This window comes from Clupea harengus, chromosome 14 (assembly GCF_900700415.2).
Source record: "Clupea harengus chromosome 14, Ch_v2.0.2, whole genome shotgun sequence".
NCBI classification, from domain to species: Eukaryota; Metazoa; Chordata; class Actinopteri; order Clupeiformes; family Clupeidae; genus Clupea; species Clupea harengus.
The window spans coordinates 17,634,012-17,661,261 of NC_045165.1; the positions used below are offsets into that span (position 1 = coordinate 17,634,012).

The 27,250-nt window shown below is 44.4% G+C and overlaps 2 protein-coding genes across 2 annotated transcripts in view; both read left to right on the forward strand.

Annotated features, from left to right (window-relative positions):
- The first annotated feature begins 219 nt into the window (after positions 1–219).
- LOC116223440 (calcipressin-3-like) lies at positions 220–6,611 on the forward strand. Its single transcript, XM_031580092.2, has 3 exons — positions 220–443; positions 3,300–3,529; positions 6,317–6,611. Exons 2-3 carry the CDS (start codon positions 3,329–3,331, stop codon positions 6,413–6,415), a joined length of 300 nt encoding a protein of 99 aa, XP_031435952.1. The 5' UTR covers positions 220–443; positions 3,300–3,328; the 3' UTR covers positions 6,416–6,611.
- Positions 6,612–12,150: 5,539 nt separating this feature from the next.
- LOC105908247 (calcipressin-3) overlaps positions 12,151–27,250 on the forward strand; it is a 24,869-nt gene continuing 9,769 nt past the window's right edge. The window contains exon 1 of the mRNA XM_012836726.3: positions 12,151–13,320. Coding sequence (XP_012692180.1) covers positions 13,234–13,320 — 87 coding nt within the window. The 5' untranslated portion in view covers positions 12,151–13,233. The remainder of the gene's footprint in view (positions 13,321–27,250) is intronic.

Genomic DNA, 27,250 nt, shown 5'->3' on the forward strand with positions numbered 1-27,250 from the left:
TGTTTCTCTGTAAATCTTTCTATCCACAGTTGTTATTTAACTTTTCATTATTCAGTTTCAGATAGTTTAGTGGCTTAATGAATAACAGTTGTAGAAATTCAAGGTTTGATAACGGACGATCATTTATGCTCTAGCGCTTGTTTTCTTGGCGTCACCAATATGAACCTCCCCTTCGACTACTAGTCGACCAACTGATTGGCTGAATTACTCTGAAGGCCATATGTTATTGGTTACTGTTTGCTTTTTGCCCTTAAGGTAGGCTGCAGCTGCGCCTTTAATAAAATTATAAAAAGATGCGCTTTCTACTAACAGACGCTTAAATGAACTCGAATTACTTCACATACTTGCTGTACAATAGATCTATGTACAGTTTAAACGGGACCTCATCGTTTTAAAGTGTTATTATCGGAAAGCGTTCATTTGATCACTATCAGTCAATTCTGGTAAGTGATATTCTGTGGAAAAGGGCTGTAACTGTAGTTCTCTGAGGACAGGAATTTACAGATTTAGTCACACATTATAGGATTTACACTTTATCATGCATGTTTTCTATCGCTGGCATCCTTTTGTCATCTAGGCGTGTTCGTGCTGCGTGACGGCTCAGATAAGCTTAGCTCGTTTTATCTGACCGCTCTGATGTAACTTTATTATGAGCATTTATTTCCAGCTTGTGTATGAGCACTGTTGCATCCACTCAAAATGTTTTGGGACCCATTTATAAATATTGTTTTTGTTTTACTTCAAGGGATAAATATAAATCAATGGTCTTTACCATTTGGGGAATAGCATTATGTGTTGTGGTAATGTTACAATGGGGGGAACAGCGGTGACTATACAGCTAAGATGTCATGTCGACCACTTGTTAACTGATGCAGTCATTAATTGAAGTATGACAAGTCATGTGTGTATTTGCTTGTCGCTTACGATATTAAACCTATTATAGGCCTACACAAAGCATTACGTCAAATCGTCAAATGTACACATAGACTAGGGCCTTACTACATTTGTTCGAGAACTATATCAGACGAGCAGAAGTCATTGTCTCAGGTTTATTTTTGTAGTGTGACTCAGTATTTGAACTCTGCCTTTTTGTCAGGCAAAAGGGGCACGGTACAGCGTACGCTCCTGTCATAAATCTAACGATTTAAATGTCACATTCATATTATTGTCAGGATTAGGCTAGTTAAAGAAAAGAAAACGGGTTTCACAGCTTACATTATCTCATAGGCTATACATTAGACTTAAATAGAAATGTGTTTGTGCCTGTCACGGCCAATGCTGTCCCAGAAAAAAACACTAGATGGCGGCACTATCTCATGTCACATCCTGTAATCCTGATACATTTGATAGTAGTTTATTTTTCACATCATATGACAAAGCCATATTATATTTTTTAATTAATGTTTTGTAAGATTACATTCAATAAAATGAAGTATACACAACCATTTACCTGTATTTTTGTTTGTACAAGTTTGTACAATTGTTTGTCCTAAAAGATGTAGCAATTCACGTGTGAGGGTAGGCTGCTACATCATCATCATCATCATCATTGTTTATTCACGGAGAATTGACTGAGCACAGGGCTCTTTTGCAGCAATGCCCTGATTGAGGCTACATAGTACAGAAGAACAATAAATAAACAAACCATAACAAAACAAAACAGACAAAATAAATTAAAAAACACATTAAACAACTCAGAAATTAAGTATAAAAAAAAATAAATAAATAACATAAAGTAAAAAAAAATTAAATCAGAGAATAATTTAAAACAACAGCATTGAGGCACATTCTTATTATCTAAAAGGCTCTTAAATTGGTTGACAGACAAATACTTGGTTAATTTCAACTCCACTTGAACAGTGTTCCATTTATGGGACGAGGCTACCATATTGAAACTTGAACAATACAAATGATGCTATATGTTGACATACAAAAATGGAACAGATGAATATGAAATGATGGAAGACACACCACTTTGGAAAGTAGTTCATATAAAGTGCAGTTGGGTATGAAACACACATTTCTGACTTGGCTAGGCATTTGAGAGATGGAAATTGGCTGCTTGCTCAGGGTGCATTGAGATGACTGGTTAACTAACCCAATCATTTAAGAGTGTTAGTGCGAGTAGAACATATAATGTTGTCATCTGAATTTAGTTAAGTTTTGTGCTTTGCTGTTGCTAATGGTAGCAAACAAAAAAGAGAGAGAGAGAGAGAAGCAGACAAAAAGGTAAACATGTGTTAAGGAATATGACCTGAATCTCCTTGATGACTGTGTCGTCATAATGCAGAAACAGGGGGTAGTTATAAACTGTAGTCTCCTAGAAAAATCTTAATCTCTGTACCCTAATTCTCAAAAATCTGCAATACCCAGCAAATTCCTAGGGCCTCTGTCCAGTGCTTCCCGTTCCTCCAGCTTTGACACACCTAACACACCTAACACTCTCACACTTACTGTGAACTTCTTCTATGTGCTCTCTGCCACTTTCTCTCAACAGGTCTCCTGACTAACTGTAGCTTGATCATTGCTCCTCAATTGTTAGTTGCTTTGGTTAGAAGTGTCTGACAAATGAATGTAAATGTAAATATACATCTCTCTCTATCTCACTCACTCTCTTTTTCTCTCTATCTCTATCTCACTCTCTTTCTAACTCACTCTCTCTATCTCACTCACTCGCTTTTTCTCTCTATCACTATCTCACTTATTCACTCTCTCTCACTCTCTATCTCACTCACTCCTTCTCTCTATCTCACCCACTCTCTCTCTCTAGCTCTCTGTCTCACTCACTCTCGCGCTGTGTTTAGCTGGGGGCTAAATGTACATGTAAATGTACAGTATATATCTCTCTCAATCACTCCCTCACTCTCTCCCTCACTCTCCCACTCTCTCCCTCACTCTCTCTCTCACTCACTCCCTCACTCTCTCCCTCACTCTCCCACTCTCTCCCTTACTCTCTCTCTCACTCACTCCCTCACTCTCTCCCACTCTCTCCCTCACTCTCTCACTCACTCCCTCACTCTCTCCCTCACTCTCCCACTCTCTCCCTCACTCTCTCTCTCACTCTCTCCCTCACTCTCTCCCTCACTCTCTCACTCTCTCTCTCTCACTCTCCCTCACTCCCTCACTCCCTCACTCTCTCTCTCACTCTCTCCCTCACTCTCTCTCTCACTCCCTCACTCTCTCTCTCTCTCTCTCTCACTCTCTCCCTCACTCCCTCACTCCCTCACTCTCTCTCTCACTCTCTCCCTCACTCTCTCACTCACTCACTCACTCCCTCACTCTCTCCCTCACTCTCCCAGGTGTGTAGCGCTGCACTGAGCTGGGGGCCATGCTGCGTGAGGAAGGCAAGAGATGGGGAGAAAGTTCGGAGCCCTATAGCAGTGACCCAGAGGAAGAGGAGGAGGAAGAGGGGATGGTGTTTGGGGATAACGATGAGGACTGTGAGGAGATGATGGACCTGAGTGACCTGCCGACCTCGCTCTTCGCCTGCAGTGTCCACGAGGCTGTGTTCGAGGAGCAGCGCCAGAGGGTGAGCTAAAAGATGTGTGTGTGTGAGTGTGTGTGGGGGGGGAGGGTTGTCAAATGGTGGGAGGGCAACAGGGTTGGGAAGGTTACTTTTGAAATGTAATAGGTTACAGATTACTAGTTACCCTGTTAAAATGTAAGTCATGTAACTATCCTAAGTACTTCATCAAAGTAATGCAACTTATTACATTTGATTACTTTCGATTACTTTTTGATTGGCAGACAAGAGGAGGAGGATCAATCTAAAACAGCGCTCAATATTTGAACGCATACTGCCAAATGAATGGAGCCTGTCTATATAGTTAATAACTGTATTTTGCCTTGTAACATGAACATACAGCTATAGTATGCACCAAGTATAGAGGTCCTACTTACAGTTTTTCTCAGTTGCTTCGGTACATTTCTCAGATAAGAGTTGAAATTCTCAAAACTGTTCAATCTCCACATCATCTATTCACTTGTGCACATCATAACAGTGATTTATCATTCTTTTCAACATTTTGGAAATGCTGTTGCTCATTCATGCAAAAGTTTATGTTCAATCGCTTGCTGTTTAGTCCCAAAACAACAGGTATCTATTTATTGTATAAGTCATGACATGCAAATAAGATAAACTAGTTATCTAGATTGATGGGGATTGATTCAATTTATTGGAGGGAAAACATGAGTGTAAAAAAAATGAAAAATGTGGCATTGGCATATTCATTGATGTGATTATAGACTTTTGAGGCATAAACTAAGCATTTCAAGAGAGTTAAGGGCTTTTGGATGTAATCCATTTTGTCGCACTATTTGTATGAATTGTTTTGAGAAATTCACTAACTGCTTTGAAAATGTTTTGGATGTTTTTTAAATGCACTTACTCATGTTTTCAAAATATTCTGCAAACGTCAATACAGTGTTTGAGTGGGATACAGTGTAAGAGTGAGATACAGTGTAAGAGTGGGATACAGTGCAAGAGTGGGATACATAGTAAGAGTGGGATTCAGTGTAAGAGTGGGATACAGTGTAAGAGTGAGATACAGTGTAAGAGTGGGATACAGCGTTAGACTTGTTTGGGTGTGATGTGACATATTATTTGAGTGTACTTCGATGTCCTGGAACGCTGTCTGCTGAGGTGTGCTGAGGTGTGCTCGGACATTCGTTGCGCCTTTCTCCTCTTATGGACACTCAGCATCAGCCTTCCTTCCCCCAACTAGACTCTTCTATACTGCTGCTGCTGGGGCAGAAATGTGGCTAATGGCTCATATCACTGTGGAAGCTGCTGCTGATGTGGTTTCTGATAGCACACTTTGCAGTATAGCTTTCTCTGCACAGCATAACTCAGCATAGCCCTGCTCACTGTACCAGCGTTGTGTATGTGAATGACACAGTGGACTGAAACTCCCAGTGGACTCGGAGGGTAACAGTTAGCGTGCTGCTAGTAGGCCCCCTTAGAGTCCTGAGTCAGGGAACAACGGCCAGTCAGGAGCAGGTGCTAGTCAGGCCCAGCTGTTGTGCTGTGTGTCCTTGCCTGGGTGTTTATCTGGCTCCGCAGACTGGAAACACTTGGCCCTCGTTAAGTGAGCGTAGGAACAAAAAAAAATACTTTTAATTTTCTGCCCCTCTAATCCAATTAGGCCTTCCTCACAGCCAGGCTTTCAGCGTACCAAGCTTGTGACTCCCTCATTTGCTCTCCCTCTCTCTCTCACACTCACACACACTCAAACACACACTCTCCCTCTCCTTCTCTCTCTCCCTCTATCTCCCTCTATCTCTCTCTCTTTCTCTCCCACACTCCTCCTCCATCCTCTGTTTTGTCTCTCTCTCTCTCAGCACTCTCCTTCCTGATTGCTTTAGTCTACCTCTTTCTATCACCTCCCCCTCTCTTGTTCCTTCGTTAGCCAAAACAAATTCTGAACAGCACATCGGCATGCTCAAATTGGCAACACAAATTCCTTTTAAACAAATCAATCCTGCCTTATCTAGGCAATGTTTCGAAGCCTCCAGTTCTGTAATTAACTTCCTCATAAACCCCTACCACTATCGAAACACATACTTTCACACATACAAACACAAGCACACACCCACACATACAAACACACACACATACAAACACACACACAAGCACGCACGCACACACACACACACACACACACACACACACACATACAGTCTTCTATAAACTTAAACAAAAATTAATGATAATAATTTGTATTTTTTAGAGCACTTTTCAAAATCCGTGTTACAAAGTGCTTCACAGCGGCAGAAAAATCAAGGCTCTCCTATAAAAGTGTATTTTAAGAAGGGACTTAAAGGAAGTCACTGACTCAGCCAACCTGATTTCCTCAGGCAGATCGTTCCAGAGCCTTGGGGCCCTGATTGCAAATGTTCTGTCCCCTTTAGTTTTCAGCCAGGTCTCTGGAACAGACGTACGATACGATATGATACTAAGAGGTCATAAAGAGGTCATAAAGAGCCTTAAAAGTAATAATACAATCTTTAGATCTATTCTAAATCATTAAGTGTAGAGAGGCTAAAACAAGAGTGGTGTGATCACATCTCTTGGTTTTGGTTAGAAGCCTGGCAGCTGAGTTCTGTACAGTAATAACAGCATCTTCCAGCATACTTTTAAAAGCACAACCCTTTGGGCTGATCACTCGAAGGCCTGCAGTGGTGAATGCTGTCATGATTGTTCCACTCCACTCCCCTTCCCTCCTCTCCTCTGCCCCCTCCCTCCCTCTCTCTCTCTCTCTCTCTTTCTCTCTCTTTCTCACTCTCTCTATTCTTGATGTATTCCTTTCTACTTCAGAACAAACAGGAGCTTGCAAATCCGACAGACGCAGGGCTAATGGAGAGCAGAGGAGAGGAGGGGAGAGGAGAGGAGAGGGAAGCAGGCAGAACATTGTAACCTACATTCAGGAGCCTGGTACCCAGACCTCCTGCCCCAGGCTAACACCTACCATTTACATTACCCTCAAACAGCACTCTGAGAACTCCTGCTCGGGAAGATCTCGCCCCCTGACCCCTGTGTGGGGCTATGTAGTAGCCTTTTGAATGTGTCCTTAATCCATATAATGGTTCAATAAAGGGGTTTTAAAAGTCGAAAGTTTCTCTTGCGGCTCTCTTTTTTTCTTAAATATATTAGACTCAGCTCCTCTGTCTCACCCTCTGCTTAGATCACTGTCCTCACCTGCTAAGCTGAGAGCCTACGCCTAGCCCCACAAACTACAACAAACCTTAAATATGATCAGAGCTTGTTAGCATTACCAAACACAGACATTGCAACTGCAGCACAAAAGAGGTTAAAGGTACAGTCCTCGAGTCCTGGCGAAGAGAAGAGAATTTCACTGAATTCGATGAAAAGTGTAATTGATTATAATCAAGGACTTTAACCTTTAATAAGCACAACCACTGAGTGAACACCTCTAACTAAACAGAGTAGAGACACACAGGACTCTATTTTTCAAAGTCATCGCTGTGCTTGGTCTCACACCACGCCGGGGGTATAAAGTAGTGAGATGGCTCACTGATTTGGTTGGGGGGGTGCGGACGGCTACATTTGCTCTGTTTAATTTTGCAGTCCGGGTCCTGGGAGGGAGAGCATGTTTGAGGGAGCACTGGGCACTGAAGGTCACCCGCACTGCCCTGTGATTTGTGCCCGGGGCTTGACTGAGCTAGCATGCATGTGTGTGTGTCTCTGAGAGTGTGTGTGAGAGTGTGTGTGTGTGTGTGTCTCCCCCTACATGGCCCTACATGGAGAATGACATTGCAAAGTTCTCAATGGTTTACCAGGGGCTTAGCCAGGGATTTGGATCAAAAGGGCAAAGATAAGACTCCACAAACATACATCAACAATGTTTTATTGAGCGGCCGGGATTTTTAAATGTTTTCCCCAGTGAGAGGGTGAAGCTGTACGTTTACAAAAGAAACAAGGCCCATTAGCCTCAGCAAACCTTTAAAATAACTTTTATAGATTTCACAATTACGAGTCTGTGCCACATTAATCTAAATGGAAATCTTCTCTGACCTCATATTAGGCAGGGTGTTTATCGACTGAGGAGGGTTGCGGTGGCATTTACAATGAATTGCTCTGCGTCGCTGCAGTCATTTGTGTTGTTCTGGCTCTTTGTTTTACCCTCTTTTGCAAATGTTATTGGAGACAAGCCTGTGCTCCCCTCCATAGAAAAAGCAGACCAGTCTTCAGTACCTGACTGGCAAGATATTTTGGTATAGTTTTAAAAGAGGAAACAGCAGCATTTTTTTTCTATATAATAGACATCAGTGTCTTTTGTTCTGGCGGCGTGATTCATAAGCATCCTCTCTGTGTGGATGTTGACTGTTTGATTCTTTTTTAAGAGCGCTTGCCTTGACAATGACACACTTTTTCTGAGAAGCCAGCATTCTCGCTCTACAAAACAAACCATGTCCACTTCTTTTTTTGGCTCTAATGCACTTTATCTCAACCATGTATGTGGGTCCCTGAGACAGAGAAAGAGAGACAGAGAGACAGACAGAGAGAGAGAGAGACAGACAGAGACAGAGGAGGGAGGGAAGGAGGGCTGGACACGATGTGCGGGCAGACTTCAAGCTCCTCATAAGTCCTTCATTTTGTTGTGTCTGGCAGCTGGATGGTGTTGTTTCCATAGCGATGTGTGAATCTGTTTCATCAAAAGCTTTGACCCGCTTTGACAGCACGTGAGTGGGTGGGGGGTGGGCAGGCCAGAGTGTTTAGCGCCCTGCCTGTGATGCTAAGCCCTTGGACTGGGCCAGACGGGCGGATAACGAGGAACAAGCTCCAGCCCAGAATGTGAGCTCGATAAAGGTTATTATGCCAAGAACGGAACAAATATGCGGTTTTAACAGCCTCTGCCATCAGGAAGAAGAAGAGCTACCATTCATTAAGGATCCATCCATAGGAAATATTGCGCACAAACTGCTCCATACAAATATATGTCAAATATTAAAGACATTTCCCTTTTCTGTTTTTTGTTGTCTGTCTATTGTCTGTCTATCTGTCTGTTTTGCTGTCTATTTGACTATTTCTTGTGTTGTTGTTTCATGGCGATTGACTGTCACCTTGACTGTCTTTGGCCCCTTCACTGCTAATCTCATATCAACAGTTTAGCATGTGTCCGTTAGCTGGCTCACTCAGGCAACGATCATACTGGAAGCCTTAGTGCTCAATTTTGATTTTTTTTATGTGGCCAATATCAGATTCCAGTGTGAACTGGTCACCGTCTTGAACTGACCTGCGTGCACTACAGGACAATAACAAGGAGGTTCCATTCAGCACACTGTTGTAGGGAAGTAAACATGGAAGCTACTGTCACATGGAAGTCAGTGTTTACGGTTTCATTTGTAAATTGGTGTGCAGGGGTAGCCAGCGAACTTGTGAGCAGATGATAATGAAAACAAGGGTGATATGTTTTGAATTATGGCTATTTACAGAGCAGTGGCTGTTACCTCTGTAAAGAGGTGTGTGTGGACTACCTCCATCGCAACTGTCTTTCATGTCTGTACTTACCGAGTGACTCCCAACAGGGCAGAATTGTGACGAGTGTCGATCTAGAGAGTGACGTAAAAGTCACTTGCATGAATCAAGTCAAATTGCATGAATTCCAATATGAATGTTCAGACTGAGGTCGCATTGCAAAAACCCAGGCCTGTATCTGATCTAAGACCACACAGGGAAATGGCCCAAATCAGACTTGAATCATAGCCTAGAGACCCAGATTACAGCTGACACTGTGAGTTCACAGCATATCCAGGCCAGGTCCATTTCAGATTCTGGATTAGAACTGGTCAATATCCACATGATATCCAGGCCAGATCAACATCACATCTACGTCAGGTTCAAACCTAAAATCTGGCATAGGCCAGGTCCACACCAGAGTGGGTGCTGTCTAGTCCTGTCTGTCTGTCCTCTGGTGGCCACTGTGTCAGTCCTGTCTGTCTGTCTGTCCTCTGATGGCCACTGTGTCAGTCCTGTCTGTCTCTCTGTCCTCTGATGGCCACTGTGTCAGTCCTGTCTGTCTATCCTCTGATGGCCACTGTGTCAGTCCTGTCTGTCTGTCCTCTGGTGGCCACTGTGTCAGTCCTGTCTGTCTGTCCTCTGGTGGCCACTGACTCTGTCCTATTTTGTCTCTACCCCCCCCCCCCCCGCCCCTCCTCTGTCTCTTTCTCATTTCTCACTAATTCCCACATCTCTTTCTATCATTCTCCTTCTGTCTCTCTTTCTCATGCTCTTCCTGCCAGACTCTCTATATCTCTTAATACCCATCTCTCTCTCTCTCTCTCTCATGCCATTTCTCTCTCTCTTTCTCTCTAATGCCATTTCTTTCTCTCTCTCTAATGCCACCTCTCTGTCCCTCTGCTTTCCACTCTCTGTCTCTGTCCTTCTCTCAATCACTTTACCCTTCCCAAATATCTCTATATCGCTCTTCCCTTTTTTACTTCTTCTATCTACCTCTGTCATTCTCATTCCCCCTCTTTTTCCCTCTTTCTTACTCTCTGTCTCCTCCTGTCTCTCACATCTCACTCTCATTCTTTCTCTCCCTCTCTCTCTATCTCTCTCTCCCTCTCTCTCTATCTCTCCTTATCTCTCCCTCTCTCTATTTCTCATGTCATTCACTCTCATTCTTTCATTCTCTTTCTTTTCCCCTCTCTTTCTCTCCCTCTCACTCTCTCTCTCTATCTCTCACACTTCCACTCCACTCCCCTTCCCTCCTCTCCTCTGCCCCCTCCCTCTCTCTCTCTCCCCCTCTCTATCTATCTCTCTTTATCTCTCCCTCTCTCTGTCCCTCTCTATCTCTATCTCTCCCCCCCTCTCTATCTCTCTCTCTCTATCTCTCTCTCTCTCTCTCTCTCTCTCTCTCTCTCTCTCGGTTGCTTGCTTTATAAATAGCTTGGCCTAGATTAGGGCAGCTGCAGAGAAGCCGGGGGCTGCATGGGTTGGGTTTGGTTTGGCTCTGTGTGTATGTGTGTGTGTGTGTGTGTGTGTGTGTGTGTGTGTGTGTGTGTGTGTGTGTGTGTGTGTGTATGTGTGTGTGGTGTGTGTGTGGTGTGTGTGTGTGTGTGTGTGTGTGTGTGTGTGTGTGTGGTGTGTGTGTGTGTGTGTGTGTGTGTGAGAGAGAGAGAGCTGCAGAGGTGTTTGGTTTTTGGGATGGGCATGGACATAGAGAGGCTGCAGCCTCCATCCTTTGGAGGATGCAGGACTCACTTCTACCACGATACCACTGCGGTTATGAGTGAGAGATTGTACGAGACACACACAATTGCACTGACATACAGAGAGACACCCACACACATTCTCTCCGTCTGTGCCCAAGGCTTTGTGTTTACTCTGTGCTCTGCATGAGGTCTATCTGAGGTCTCGAACTCCAAACACAACACAATTAGAAAACGCGCACACGCACACGCACACACACGCACACACATAGGCAAAACCCCGCTGAATGATGCGTGTCCCATTCCATCAGGAGCCTTCTGGCTCAGCTTGCTTTTGTTAGTTAATGCTACAAGCCGGCAAGCCAAATAAGTGCAGTAATGTGTGTGTGTGTGTGTGTGTGTGTGTGTGTGTGTGTGTGTGTGCATATGTGTTTTGGATTTGTGTGCGTGTCTGTTATGGTGCATACGTTTATTCTTGTCTGTGTGTGTGTGTGTGTGTGTGTGTGTGTGTGTGTGTGTGTGTGTGTGTGTGTCTGTATGTGCATGATTTTTAGTTTGTAGATGTATTTATTTGTTGTTGTTGTTGTGTGTTTGGGAAAGTGTGATTATGTGTGCGTGAAAGAAAAAGAGAGAGACAGAAAGCAAGAGAAGGGTGCTGTGTGTTATGGTGAGGATTATGCATATGTTTGTTGTTTTTTGTGTTTTTGAGTGTGTTTATGCAGGCAACAAGCTTAGCTCAAAAAAATGATCAGGCTCTTGTCAGAGACCGACTGCCCTGAATACAAGCTAGACATTTTTTAAATCGAACGGTTTGCCCGTATCTGCCCGTGCGTGGCCACACTTGCCTAACTGTAAATGTAATTTACCAGCGCATTGTTCCGCAGAGCCTCAGAGGGTCAACACTATCTCCTACTTTTCTTTACGTCTGAGCCAATTTTCATTACATTTACATACCTAAGCGGCTTGTTTATTTAAGTACAGATTAATGAATAAATTACTGTGGTTAAAAAAGGTTTTTGCATATGCCAGTAATAATTCTGCACTGCACTGCACAGCACAGCACGGCCAGTGAACGACTGAAATCTAATCCCTTCTGAAGCTTACTACATGAGCTGTGGCAGAGGATTGATTGAGGCTGTAGAACTTTTCTGACAAAAATAGACCACAGCGGTTCATCCGAGCAGATGTAGCAGTCCCTGGGAAACAGGTGGAACAACTGCCCAGGTGTCATGGTGCAGTACTACAAATAAGACTGGCGCAGATCCAGCTGGGCTTCCAGTCATGCAGGCTGTGTGCACCCAGAACAAACAGGTTTGTACAGAACAGTTTATTTTCCTCTCAAACTATCTGATTCTGACAGTTGGCAAGCCAAGATTGGTTCCTTAGAAACTTCTTCTGAGATTACCATAGTGCCTGATCATCATTGGCAGCAAGAAAATAAATCAGTAGCGTTGCCGTGTTAGTCAGTGTGGGTAGTTACACAAATAAGGACATCATTTATCTCTGTTTCTAACTACACAAAAAATAAGATTAACTTTATTAATGTAATGTCCCACATACAGTATTTGAAAATGTGGTCCTGCGTTCATACAAAAACATACATTGGACAGTAGAACAAAGGAATAAAATGACAAATAGAGTATAAGATCCAGAAAGTATGTGAATCAATAATTAGATGAGAGTATGTGCATCATCTTTTGAAGATGGTCTATGTTAATAATAACAATATGATCCTCGTTACACTATCAGAGCTGGTGATTCATTTCTATCAGCACAAGACTAACTGTATCTATTCTCCCTTAGTCATGTCTTCTGATGTGTGTGTGTGTGTGTGTGTGTGTGTGTGAGAGAGAGAGAGAGCATTACCTCCACCTGCTGTCTCTTCAGCACAGCTTATGGATTTACTGCCTGAGCAGCCAACATTTGAAACAGATGGTTTTATATCAAGATTATGAGGTTATACAATAGCTCTTAGTCAAACTAAGGAAGACCAACCTCTGTGTTTACTCCTGGTCACCACTTTAGTTGTTACTAGGGTCATATGCTTAAAAGATGTACTGTCAACCCCCTGTTCTGAATCATCCTGCTGCCCTTACTTTGGTTTTGAGGAAAATTGAGGGAAAACATCAGTTCTTAGTCTCTCGCTTTCCAGATTGATCGCAATGAAAGAATGCGTGGACGTTGTCAGGCCCGCTGTGTGTCTTGCTCTGGTTCTGCAGTGCACAGCAGTACCGATGGGAAAACTGAAGAACAAATGAGCGAGCTGATGACGTCAATGTAGCGGCTGAGGGCGCTGGTTGGCGCATTCCATTCGCGCGCACCTGACAGCCCTTTTTCTGCGTGCGCTCAAGTGCGGCTCGGCCAGTGGAAACAAGCTGTACGTAAGGAGAGTGGACGCTGGATGCTGCAGTACATCGCTAAGTGCGTCTGAAAACAACCCTACAGTATCCAGTGCAAGCCTGTCCTGCCGGAGGTGTTGTCAGTGGGGACTGCACGGCCTTATTCGAGAGGAAAGGGGAAAACGTTTCTTTTTTGTCTCCCCCTCAGCCTTGAAAGGGAATGCCATCCATAAACATGAAACTGGAGATGGTGACACTCATCGCCTGCGATGTGGACACCGAGGTGTTTACGTCCGACAAAATGCAGGTACTGTTTCAAATAAAACTGCACGTTCTTTTGTCCTGGTTGCTTTTTTTCTGGGTTAGTACGGCCACCACATAATGAGAAGTCCTCTGCATGCCCCCAAACCGAATGTCATCTAGCTGACGTTTTACGTTGTTCGTCCATTGCTTTCCGTCCAGGATTTTTATCAATGAAACCGCATACCTTCATTAATATTCAAAGAGCGTATGCGCACGGGTGTCGTCAATGCTGTAAGTCTTTGACGTCTCTACAGAAAAAGCGCACTCAAACGTGAGGAGAAAGTATTCGGCGTAGTCTGTTTTTCCTAATCAGTGAGCCGGAATGTCATGACACGCCATGCGTGTATTTTACCGCTCACTTGTTAGTTTGACATAGGAGTTACACGCGTAAGAGGAGAGAATGGGCTGCATTTGAATTGTTCTTGCGAAGCTCCCGAGTAAAGATCTGTTTTAGACGCAGTGGCGGTTCCAGCACCCCCCCCCTCTCTCTCTCTCTTCTCGCTCTTTCTTTCTCTCGTTCTCCCTCTCTCCCTCTCTCGCTCACCCCCCTTTCCCCTCTCAGCATTGCAGGTGCGCTAAATAGAGGTGCGTACAGCCGGCTTTCAGGCGCTGACGGTAGTTTACTAATGCTGAGGTTAAGGGTAAGCCCTCGCGTTTTAAATGCCTTCCAGATGGTGTTGAAAGACAGAGATTACCTATCAAAAGCTGTTGGGAATTCCTTACCAAATTAACTGTGCATTAGCTTTCTGTCTGTCCTGGCTGTCTGTTGGGCTTTTTGTCACTCGCTACCAGATATGGTTCTGCTTTGAACAGCAAGGTTAGGAGGGCCAGCATTGAAGCTTGATGTGCACAGCCATTCATTCTGTGTTCAATGATGCATGCATGCATGTGTTCACACACTGCCTTTCTCTCTCACTCACACACACACACACACACACACACACACACACACACACACACACACACTGCTTCTCTCTCTCTCTCACACACACACACACACACACCCACACATACACCCACACACACACATACATACACACACACACATGCACACACACACACACACGCATACACACACACACACACACACACACACACACACACACACACACACACACACACACACACACACAGTAGTTGGAATGAGGCTATGCAGTAGAGCAGAGAGAGAGATAACAGACCAGTGCACCTATCAGGTGAGATATGCGGCAGAGGTCCTGTGATGGTGCAGACGCTCTCACTCGCTTTAACAACAACTGGCCACTGCAGTGTCCAAACACACACTTCATTTCTCTGCATTCAGACCTGCATTCAGAGCTGCTACAACAGACACAGGTACACTGCTGTCTCTCAGCGGCCAACTGCATCATATTCCACCAGTTACATCTCAGAGAACCAAAGAAGATGCAACACACGTCTCTGTATTAGAGGCTGTGATAGAAGTGAAGTGTAATGATGATTTGGCCACAAGACCTGAACCACATTCAAACCCCCTTACCAATTCTGCCCTTTCCCCCTAAAAGTTATCTCATCAGTCACACAACGCTTTGTCACAAACAAAACATATCAAGACAGCTTTAGGGGGTTCTACTAAGCATCCTTCACAGGACGTTCAAAATAGAACATTTAAGACTTATTTTATGGAGATGAGGGAGAGAACCCCATTTCCTCTTTTTTGTTGCTGCATCCTCATTGGTGGCTCAGTGCAGTGCAGTGTGTTGTGGGGTGAGCTGATTGGGCTCCTGATTGGCTGGTTGAGGGAGAGGAGGAAGAGTGAGGGCTGCGGGTTTGCGTTCATTATTTTTCCCAGATTTAGCACACGCTGCATCTGCTCTCCTTATTTCATTATTTACCTGAATAAATCTCCTTCCAGAAGGATCAAGAGAAAATGACAAAGATAGATGAAGAGATAAAGAAGGACAGAGGGAGGAAGAAAGGGAAGGAAGGAGTGAGAGAGATTCAGAGACGGTTGATGAGTGAAAGAGAATTTGAGAGCTAGAGTCCAAAAGAGACAGTAGGCAAGAGAGTAAGAGAGAGGGAGAGAGGCAGTCTGGGAGAGAGAGAAAGTCAGAGAGAAAGAGAGTGGGGGTGAGAGGCTGAGTTTTGGGCTATGTGACCGTGCTGGAGTAATCCTGCTTTTTGGCAGGTGTGATGGGATGAGAAGGATTAGCCGTTGTCGGCACGTGGGTCTCGCCTTCTGATTGAGCTGATCTTCAATACAGTTTGTCATCACATCACTTGTTTTTTTTTTTTTTTCATCTGCTGCCCTAAAATATTTAATTTCACCTGCTTGTTGTGTGTGTGTGTGTGTGTTGACCAGGCTTGATCCGCTGCAGAGGGGGATTTGGGTGAGGTTGCCAAATGCTGCAGTATTGTCCTATCCCCCATCCACCACACTAGCAACCTAGAAACCTGTTTTAATATTCAAGCGAAGGATAACACTCGCAGCAACGGCTGGCAACGCACAATGCTGTATTATTTTACGATGGCATTAGCCTACTGCATGTGTGTCTGTGTGTGTGTGTGTGTGTGTGTGTGTCTGTGTGTGTGTGTGTGTGAGTGTGTCTCTGTGTGTGTGTGTGTGTGTGTGTGTGTATGCATGCGTGTGTGTGTGTCTCTGTGTGTGTGTATGCATGTGTGTGTGTGTATGTGTGTGTGTGTGTGCGGGCATATGAGTGTGTATGAAATTGATCAAATGATGATAGGGTCAGCTGATGAAATGGTTTGCCCTTGGCTGTAATCATTTTGAAAAGCTATCCATGTTTGCCAGCAGGGCTGTCTCTACCTTGTCTCTATCCGGTTGCTGACAGCAGTGGTGGCGTAGCCGTAGGTGATAAAGGAGGTAGCTGAAGGAAAGAAGGATCTGGACATCTTAAGGATCGGCCACGTTGTCATCTCGAGAAAGTAGTACATGTGGGATCAGCACTCAATCTTTAGGTTATGGTTGGGAGCTACTGCAACACATGTTTCAGATTGAAACACTTTTATTTCTGTCCTCCTCTGCTTTCACATAGATACAGATAGGTAAGGACAATGACTGGTCTGGCAAGCTTGGTGAGAATGGATGTAATCACATAGTCTGTTTCTGTAATGGCAGCATGAACACACACACACACACACACACACACACACACACAGAACTGTCACACTCAAAACATGCCATACCCAGACCACCAGTCAGGAGAACTTTCCATCAACATGTCATTAGTGGTCTGTGAGTTCCCAGGCACACCATAACAATGCTGGCCACCTGTCTCACACACACAAACACATACACACACACACACACACACACACACACACACTCACACCCGTGTACTAACTGTGACACAACAAACATATACCTACACTCATACACACCCACACACACATACATACATAAACACAGCCATATTGTTGTACACATAGACATACTCACAGACACACATCCACATCCAGGCACACACACACACACACACACACACACACACATATATATATATTATTTTCTTTCCTTTCAAAGAAATTAGTTATATCTGTAACAGATATCAGGGCTTCTAGTGCATTAAAGCTTTTATAATCGACTGTGGTTCTCAGCCCACTGGCAGTCCTGAAGCAGAACTCAACACAAGGCATAGACAGGCCAGGGCATCCGTCCACATGTCTGATGAAGAGATGCCATAGTGATAGAAGAGAGGAGAGTGAAGGAAGGAAGAGGAAGAGGAGAGAGCGGTATCAGGTTCTGGCCAGGCCTTGAAACCGTATATCTACGGGCTGGCAGAGGTTTAAGGTTTGGCTATGGCCATGTGGCCTGCAGGTAGCTGCACCTGGATCACTCAGACAGGTGGTGCTTTTCGGTTTGACTGTGGGGTTATTCCACAGTGGCTTTGGTTAGATTGCTGCTTGATAAGGCTGTAGTGTGTTTATTGCATAGCCGTTGTGTGTGTGGAATGGGTCTGTCACATGGATGAGGCACATGTGTGTGTGTGTGTGTGTGTGTGTGTGTGGTGGGGGGGGTGAAATGTGTGTGTTTTATCTGTGAGTGCATGGTAAGTTGCGGTATGATGTGTGTGTTTGTCACATGCATGTGTGTGTATGTGTGTGCATGCATCACATGCATGTGTGTGTATGTGTGTGTGTGCATCACATGCATGTGTGTGTGTGTGCATCACATGCATGTGTATGCATCACCTGCATGTGTGTGTGTGCGTCACATGCATGTGTATGTATGTATGTGTGTGTCTGCAGACAGGAGGGTGGCCACAGGGCTCAGATTCAGGGGTAACTTCAGTAGGGCCCTGGGACTCATGTGTCAGGCAGAGGAGTGGTGGCAGCGGCTGCTGAGAGGACACCAAACAAAGCCAGGACCTCCCCCCCCCCCCCCCCCCCACCCTCTGCCTCAGCGTGTGGGTCATGTTACTGTGTCCACTATCACACTCGACCAGTTTTCACAAGACTCCACACTCCACACACACATACACACATTTACATGTTTACATGAAATGTCATAATTTACCATTTATTACGCTATTTTAAGGTAGTCCTACCACAGAGTTTTCATTAAATGCCCTGTTTTACATCATTTTAAAGTTTATTTGAAATTATATTTTTTTATTACAAACCCTAGTAAATAGGCAACAATATTGCAGTGGATGTGATCTCACAAAGTAAAAAAAGATTTAGTTTTACTTTATTACTCTATAACAACACCTCTTCTTTGATATCAGTGGGGGGAAAACACGCAGCCATTTCAACAACTACTCAGGGACTACTTTACCTTATGTCCTGTAACATTTGAGATTAAGTCCCCTTATGGTGTTCTTCTGCCCAATGACTTAATAGATACATTAGCCAGAGCTTCTGTCATGGACAGTTTAAAACGAAGCCCTCTTATGACAGTATATTATCGCAGCGTTGGACTACACTAACTAGCCTCTTTCTTGTAACATTTGAGACTTTATACATTTCGTTGCCTCTGTACTTGTACTCTGTGCAATGACAATACATTGAATCCAATCCAATTAAGTCATATCAACACCTACTCATTGGCAACATTAGATAGAGAATCTTAAAAATCACATCTCCTTATTGTAGCATTATGATCAGCTACTAGAGCTTCTGTCCTATAATATTTAGGATTAAGTTCCCTTGTGGTAGCTATTAACAGCTAGTCTACTCCATAGCTACATTAGCTAGAGCTTGTGTTCTGTAACATTTAAAATCAGGTCTCCTCATGGTATTCTCATGGCCAGCTACAAGTAAGTGCCCCTTGTGGCATCCTTACTAACAGCTAATCAGTGGCCACACTAACTAGAGTTTTTGTCCTATAACATTTAAAATGAAATCACTTCATGACCAGCTGCTAGAGCTTCTGTTCAGTAACGTTTAAGATTAATTCCCCGTAAATCCTTACCAACTGCTGTTCTGTGGTTACATTGGATGGAGCTTCTGTCCTACAGCATTTGAGTTCAAGTCCAGCAAAAGCATCCCAACAACTACTCTGTGGCCACATTAACTAGAGCCTCTGTCCTGTAACACTGGAACACAACCTCCGTTTCCCCTCTGTCAGTGTTCCAGAGTGTTAGCACATCGCAGTAGACACTCTGAGGGGTAGTGAGGTGAGGTCTCAGACCTTGGCCCACAGCCAGCTCCTGCTTTGGGATGCCTCTGCAGAACATTGCATAACTCTCTGCGAGCTGTCGGGCTTACCTTCCCACACTGAGAAATGCGCTGTACATGACAGATAGGGCTAATAGGATTAATTTCTCCCCACACCGTAAAGTGGCGGCCCGCTGAGAGCCATGGAATATTCCGGGGGGCATTTTCACTATATGCAGTTGTCAATAGCATTCTCACTCCCATATTGATCCATCAGCAACACCATCTCCACAGAACGCTAGCTAACCACAGGGGGGGGGGGGGGGGGAGAGAGAGAGAGAGAGAGAGAGAGAGAGAGAGAGAGAGAGAGAGAGAGAGAGAGAGAGTTAGAGTCGGCTAAGTGTAGGTCAGTCCTTGTTTACCACCCTGTGTTTTGGTGCAAAGTGCCACGTCAGTGTTTTTGTTGTCAGTTGAGATCCAGGTTAGACCACAAAACTGCGCTTCAATGCACAGACACTGGCCGTCCCGGGTGGTTGTCAGTCTGTGGTTCCAGTCTCGAGCCAGTAGATTACAGTTTAAAACCAATATCAGCAGGTTGCACTGACTCCTCATCACTGTGGTGACTTTGCTGTGCAATAATGGCGTCTGTGTTTTTCCATCAGATCCAGCTATCTGTAACTGAAGACAACATGACACCACTGTATATGAAGTGGTTGTAGGTGGTCAGTACAAGTAATGAAAGGCTATACTGCAACAAATTTCTGAATAAATTGCATTTAATTAGAATTTACTCATTTAATATGTTGCACTTCTATATATAGTTATAGGTACAGGAAAGTAGTTATAGGGTTACTTGTAACATCTACATTCAAATTGTCTTCAGCAATATGAGGCTAATTGAATTGGAAGAACATTGTACAAAGACACCAAAGGACACTGAATATAAAATGAATATAACATTATCCATGACTGAATATAAAAAGGGGCCTAAACAACGCACAGTCATACCCAGATCAAACACCCATTTCCTAGCCTTGAGTGTGTTCATCAGAGCCATGTGAGAAGCATTTGTGTGTGTGTGTGTGTGTGTGTGTGTGTGTGTGTGTGTGTGTGTGTGTGTGTGTGTGTGTGTGTGTGTGTGTGTGTGTGTGTCCCTTTCCTGCCAGTGCTGTGCTGTATGCAGTGGAAAAACAGGAGGAAAGGGGAAGAATGTCTGTGGCAAAATTTCAAAAGGTTGCTATTTGTTCACAGTACAAAGGTGTGCCAGCCTAGGGTGGGGACGTGATTTGATTTGTGTGTGTGTGTGTGTGTGTGTGTGTGTGTGTGTGTGTGTGTGTGTGCACAGTAATAACACACCACACCCCCGGCTCTAGACGTCCAGACAGTTGTCTCCAGACAGAAGTTGTAGCTCTTTGAAGGGTAATTAAAAAAACATCTCGACATTTAAGGGGTACGTTTAGTTAATTATTCCGATGAGCCCGACTGCCCGGTTTCAAATCAGAACTCCTGTGGGTGCTGCGACACAGTTATTCAGATCCCTCGCTCAATCATTCCCTCTCTTTCTCTTTCACTCTATCTCTCTCTCAGTCACTCTCTCTTTTTCATTCTATCTCTCTATCCCTCTGTCTTTCACTGTCTCTCTCTCTTTCTCTTAATCATTTTCTCTAAAACTCAATCTCTCTTTGTCTTTCTTTCACCTAATGTTCTGTTCACATAATATAATTATAGTGTGCACTGGGGTTCTGCTATGTCTATATATTACACAGGTAGCCTCCACATTCCCTTTTCATAACATACAATTGCTAAAATTGTTTAATTGCTGTGTTTGTCTGTGAAACTACAGTAAGCGGTATCAGTAATGTAATGTTGCTGGTATGATGTCAATATCACAATTGAAAGATCTTTTTACTGTCTATTGTTGCTGAGAACCATGCTTTTCTCATACTTACCTCACGCTTATCTCACGTGTGACAAATAGGCTTCACGCCCAAACTCTAGATGTCTAGCGCAGACCGAATTGCATCTGAGACGGCGGCGCCTCATACAGGCAGTGCGAATGGGACATGAAAATCAACAGGTAGCTCAGTCGACACACACACACACAAGGCAGGCAATGTGAAACGGCCCTAATGCTGCATCTCAGTGGGACTTGTCACCCAAGCTTGTTTTTTTTCCGCCAACCCAGCGGCAGACCTCACCCAGGTCTGGACTGGATCCCTTCCAGAACCAGCAGCTCTTCAGGTTGACTGCGGTGAATCTGTTGGGCCCACGGCGCGATCGAGCGATGCGGACCCAGATCTCCTGTGCCCTCAGCTGTCAGTTTTAGTGTTGTTCCCCATGTTACGCAACTCTTATGTCAGCCAAACAAATGGGCCACCGTAGTGCTCAGATGTCATATATGCTCCAGTAAGCTCATGACACTACTGTAATGTGGATGCTGTTTGTGTTTGTTTGTGACCGTTTTTGTCTGTAACACAACAATACATATTGGTCTTTATTAGTCTCAAGAGCTTAACACTGTTTCAAACAGAGATATCTGTTTCACACTGTATGAAAAAGGCCCAATAGTACAGTTCATCCTGAATTTAGCTCCAGTTCAGATAGTCACACTGGACCAAACCATTGATATGCTGTGGAATGCTGCACTAAAGTCAAACAGAAGGTGTTTCTGAGTTAACGGTCTGTTTTTCCTATACCTGGTTTGCCTCAGAACATTTAAACCTTTTTAGCCCAATTCGTACCAGTGTGGATCAGTGGTGGCTGTGTTAGTTTTCTACATTAATGTTTATGAATGGTGCAGGTGGTACTGAAGGGCTCAGACAGCTGTCCAGTCTCTCCTCAGTTGTGATGTGTTTGAGCACTTGCTCTCACATCTAGAGGACAAGATGGGATGTCAGTTTGTTACATTCTCTATGTTTGCAGGTCTACCTTGCTTTTTGCCATCAAGGACCTCAACGGCAACAGGCTTAGCAGTTTTGTCCTTAGCACTCAGGACATGGGGGAGTGGGGCATGACAGTACTTTGTATTAGATTTCCGTTTTATGTTTGTCAAGTGAAATCAATCAGTCAGTCAATTGGCAAGGAGGAGATGACCGCATCTGTCCGTGACACCATCCATCCACGATCCATCAAATGTTAACTGTTCTTAAATGTGAACTGTGAGCCCTCTCCTCCCTACATAGACACACACACAAACACAAACACACACTGTTTCTATTTTTGCTTCTCACAGAATGTAGAAAGTAGATACCCGTTAATCACCTCTAAGTGTTGCATGTTTCCGCTAAGATGAGGCCTGCGTGTGTGTGTGTTCGTGATGTCATGCCATTTAGCACCTGTCTACCCAGAGGGCTTTGCAGCTGAAAGGCGAGAGGCCCATCAGTGCTGGGAATGGGATTGCTTCCCAGTGCTTCGGACTCTCCAGTGACACCTCTCAGGCTCGTTACGTAACAGTAGTTTTAGCAAACAAACTGCCCAGTGCTATGGATTCCTTAGTGATAACATTGCACTATTTCTATGAACCATGAGTCCATTAATAGTCTGCGTCCTCTAGCATCCACGTGAGTGTTGGTGGTCTACTGTCTGCTGCCTTACATTCAATCAACCCGAGTTGGATTTCTCATCAATGCAGCATTTTTTTGTTGACAAAAGCATCTGCTAAACACCTTTTCCAAGTGGCAGAAGTGCTGCTACACCGACTAAGTCCCATCATGGAGGCGTGCTGACAGGGAGCAACTGGGCCCTGTGAGGCCGACCCAGAAGTGGGCGCTAGCGACTGGATTTACCTGCGCCGAGCAGTGCCCTACGCCCGCGCCAAGCAGTCCCGCGTTGATGCTGTGCCAAGCTAGGATTCGCACAGGAAGTGCTACGGAATGGGAATAGACCATGCGGAAAGAAATCTAGGGAAAATGTGTCCGTGGCAACAGTAGATATACTATAGGCACAGAAAAAACATTCCAGACCGATAATACTTAAACTATTGGAATAGAATTGCACTAACTATAGTTCCGGTTCCGTAGTCTTTGGAAAAACCCAACCCAGACACTCCTTTATGTGCCTAGGGATACAGTGCAAAGCAGAGCACTTAAGACTGGGTCTTAGGTCCTGTCCACTGATGTAACAGCCAAGAATAGAAATGGAATAGAAATGAGTCATGTTCAACTTCCACTGTGATTATAAATAGAAGGGTTGGACGTGGGTTTAAGTATCTGCATCGGTCAGCATTTTCCATTGTAAAGGGTTATAGAACATCCTGCAGATAAATCTCACATTGCTCATAATGCCCGCTTTTATAACCCTGATGACATTTCATGCTGTGTGTCTCTTAGTATGGACCAGTGGTGTTTTGTTGTTGTAGTACCATCTCGGTATTGTGTTCGGAATAGGGTTTGTTTAGATCATACTGCTTTGATGGCTGGGCCAGCTTTGGCTGAAGGAGCGCCATGCCACCTCTTGCGCACACAGGGGCACAAATCTTCTCTCGTGCCTCTGGGGGAGAGAGAGAGAGAGGGAGAGAGAGAGAGAGAGAGAGAGAGAGAAGCACATTCATCAGAAAGCATGAGTCAGCAATTCTGTTCCATCGCTCAATGCCGCAGAGAAGAACACTATCCGAGGAACGCCGCTTTAGTGCCCGATCTCCCACCGTACACTAGTGTCACTACATCACCTTCAGGTTGTAACTGTGGCAGGTGACAGGCAAAGCTCTCTGTCAGCACTGTCACGTGTGTTTTAAAGTGCTGCTTTGATGTGAGTCTCTCTTTCTACTCATGAATAGGCTACAGCTAGCCCGGGGTAAAGGCTGTACAGCTTTGTCTAGTCCTTTTATCCTCACAAGGGAACCAAAGGGGAAGGAGAGAAACTTCTAAATACTGTGACAGCATGAATCAGAGGTGACTGCGAACTACACTGTGCCAGTGGCTCTGTACAGCACAATTTAAACACATACATTTTGCAAAATGGTGGATAAGGGTTGCAAAACCGGAACATACTATCCAAGCCAGTCAGCAACGTTGCTTAAGGGGCACGGAAGGTAGGGGTGTATTGTTGAGTCAAATATCAATAGCCTTTCGCTAGTATCGAGAACTGCACCTTTAAGCCAAAAGAAACCCTGTTTTTAGAGTAGAGTGGAATCTGCCTAAAATCAGACAGGCAGTGGAGTGGGGTGTACCACCAGTCATCACATCAGACACCGAATCCCACATTTTTTACTATTTTCCACACCGATCACGTATGCCAAGTGACCCGGCACTGGCACTGGAATAAGCTCATCAGCTGTGTCCAGGTCATCTAAAACCAGCTGTCCATGTGTGTGTGTGTGTGTGTGTGTGTGTGTGTGTGTGTCACCTCATATAAGTATTACCACAATACAACTCATATTACTTCAAAACATGCACAAACACACACATGTATGTACATGTGTGCACAGAGAGGTAGATATCAAAAACACACAGGTTCTCCCTCTCTCTCTCTCTCACACACACACATATTACAAACACATACACAAACACACACAAACACACACACAAAACAAAAGGGGTAGGTCAGATAGATGGCAGGCGTAAAAGGCAACTCTGTCAGCGTCCGTAAGGCGACACCGCCCTCAGGAAGTCGTCCTGAAGGAGAGGGCATGAATTAGTGATTGGTGCTGCCTCTAGGGTTACGGTGTCCATGAGTTAAAAACAAACGGCTCATTTCATTAACCTGGCAACCATCACCACACCGCAGTGCCAGCAGATCAATTTAGATGAATGAAATGATGAAATGTGAGTTTTTCAAAAGAAGGCGTTATCACGCAGGATATGCCGATAACGTTGCGAAAGGGCTTTTCGCTGATAACAATGTGGCGTCTGTACGACTCAAAGATAAGCGGCCACTTCAAAAGAGGTTTAGTTTAGTTCCTCTTGAAAAGCTGAATTAAGCCCATAACTTCAATATGGGTGAAAAGGGGCACATTAACTGTCCTGCCAAGTTAGTGCTGAAATATTGATGGGGAGTGGCGTTTTTGACAGATGGAAACAGGGGTTGCAGTGTTGGACATGCTTCCACTGCTGTAAGGCAGCTAAATGGCTGCAGTTGACGCTGTGGAGACGATGCCAGAGACATGCGTAGATGGATGTGAAATCATTAGCCCTAATGCAAAACACGGTGAAGATTTCACTGAACACCCTAATGACTAGTACACTGAAGTACATTTACCACTCAGGCAATGACTTACATTTTCACAGTTACTGGATGCGTTTATCCAAAGTTACTTATGGTATAGTAGTACAGATGTACATTTCCATATGCATGTACTCTTACTCTCCATGGTATTGTTGTTGGGACTGTGCTACTAGTTAAGCATCAGAAGCCCATCAGGCTCTTCCCACACCTTTGAACACAGGTGTTACTTGTTACTTCCCTCTATGCTTGTAGGTTGTACAGTCGGATTAACAATTGCTTATCAAACCCTGCAATCAGAATTACTTTCATGTGTGCCTCCTGTATTGTGTTTAAGTGTTAGTGTTTAACAATAGACAGTATGTTCAGATTAAACTTTATAAGTAAACTGTATACGTTTATAAAGTGCCTACTTTTTTTTAAGATAAAGACATTAATTAAATGCAATAAAATGTCTGTAAATTAAATTTCTATTTTTAGTGATTGATATAGCACTATTGACAATAGACAGCAGGTTCTTAGATTCGATATTGGATGAACCTGCATGGGATTTGGGCCAGATATGGCCTTAGTGTGGCCTACATCTGGCTCAGAGTTCCCTGCTCCGTGGGAGGCCAGGCTGTCCACCTGGTTCACCCCCTCGCACAGCTGTGCGCAGGTACACCTGTGCGCAGGTACACCTGTCCCCGGCAGACTGGATCCGCAGTTACACAGCAAATTGGCTCCCGCTAAGCCGTGATTTGGCATAACGAGCGTGAGGAGCTTACACTCCCACAGAGAAAGAGAGAGAGAGGGGAGATCCCACAGGATGAAACACAGCAACCTCCCAACCCAACAACACCATGTTGTTATGTTTGTGTTTGTCTTGCCCGTTAGATTGGGAAACACACACATACACACACACACACACACACACACACACACACACACACACACACACCATCTCTGTGATACTGCAGAGGTACATCACAGCTCAGTCAGGCAGTTCACCATGACTTTGCATTGCCTAACCGTAGATGATTTATGTGTTTACCTTGGTTTTGGAGCCGCTTCGCAGATCCACCAGTACATATATTACGTGCTCTGGTATAAACATTAGGGACATATGCCGTAAGCCTACAATGAACATAGCAACGTTTATACCATAATCCTGTTTTCCCATAGAGGGTTATGGCCTAGATCAAGTGGGAGTGAGAGAGAATATTATTCCAGACTCAGGATGGCTTGTCACTGTGTCGTAATCTGGCCATTCTCAGGTGCCAGATCTGCAGAAGTCCACATGTAGTCCCCTCAGGCTTGCCAGGCTATATTAACAGTGAATGGGGGAATGTGTGTGAACAACATGTTGTGCTGAAAACCATCTGGCGTGGCTGAAGCTGTGAGTTAATAATATTCCTGTTTTACAGAGAGCCATCAGTAAGCCTATCTGTCTTATGTGTCAGAAATCCATTGGTAAACGTTCTCATTTAGGCAAAAGCAAGGGAAAGCTACATTTATTTGTATCGCACATTTCACACACGCACACACACACACACACAAACACACACACACACACACACACACACACACAGAGTATCCAAAATGTTATACATAGATATCATAATATCCAGTTAAAGTTAGATTCAAATCAAGTGTGTGAAAACAGTTTATAGGAGGATATATATGTATTAATAATCTATTAAATTAAGGAATACAAACTGGACATGTATCCAAGTGTAGCCATGGTGAGGACTTGGTCATACCATATAAAGTTGAGCCATAGTGGGCATTAGTGTGTACAAACCATAGTAAGTAGCATTGAGCATTGAGCATTTATGGTGACACCATATAAAGCCATAGTGGGCAGTCGTGTGGTCACACCATAAAAAGTAAAGCCATGGTGGGTACTTGTGAGGTCACACAATGGAAACTAGAGCCATCATGTCCGCTCGTGTGGTGGCACCTGTCACTGAGATCTCCTTCTGTTCTGGGTAAATGGATGCCGATTAGTGGTCCAGATGGCGCTGCTCGGTTGGACGCTGGCACCGGGCCAAAATGGAGGGGGACCCAGGTAGAACCTGACCCGGTAACTCTGACCCAGGTCCATGCCAACACAGGGCCGGACCTGTTCAAGAGTCTGCTAGCTCCTGGGGAGCGTTTGAAGCAGGCAGTTGGAGTTTAAACTGGGCTTGGCCCTCCATTGCACCAGACGGAGTTGG

Bases quoted from the DNA above. Each gene is read 5' to 3' on its own strand.
- LOC116223440 (XM_031580092.2), top strand. From the start codon at position 3,329: ATGCTGCGTGAGGAAGGCAAGAGATGGGGAGAAAGTTCGGAGCCCTAT. The intron at 3,530-6,316 runs GTGAGCTAAAAG...TTTCTACTTCAG, and splicing joins TCGAGGAGCAGCGCCAGAGG to AACAAACAGGAGCTTGCAAA.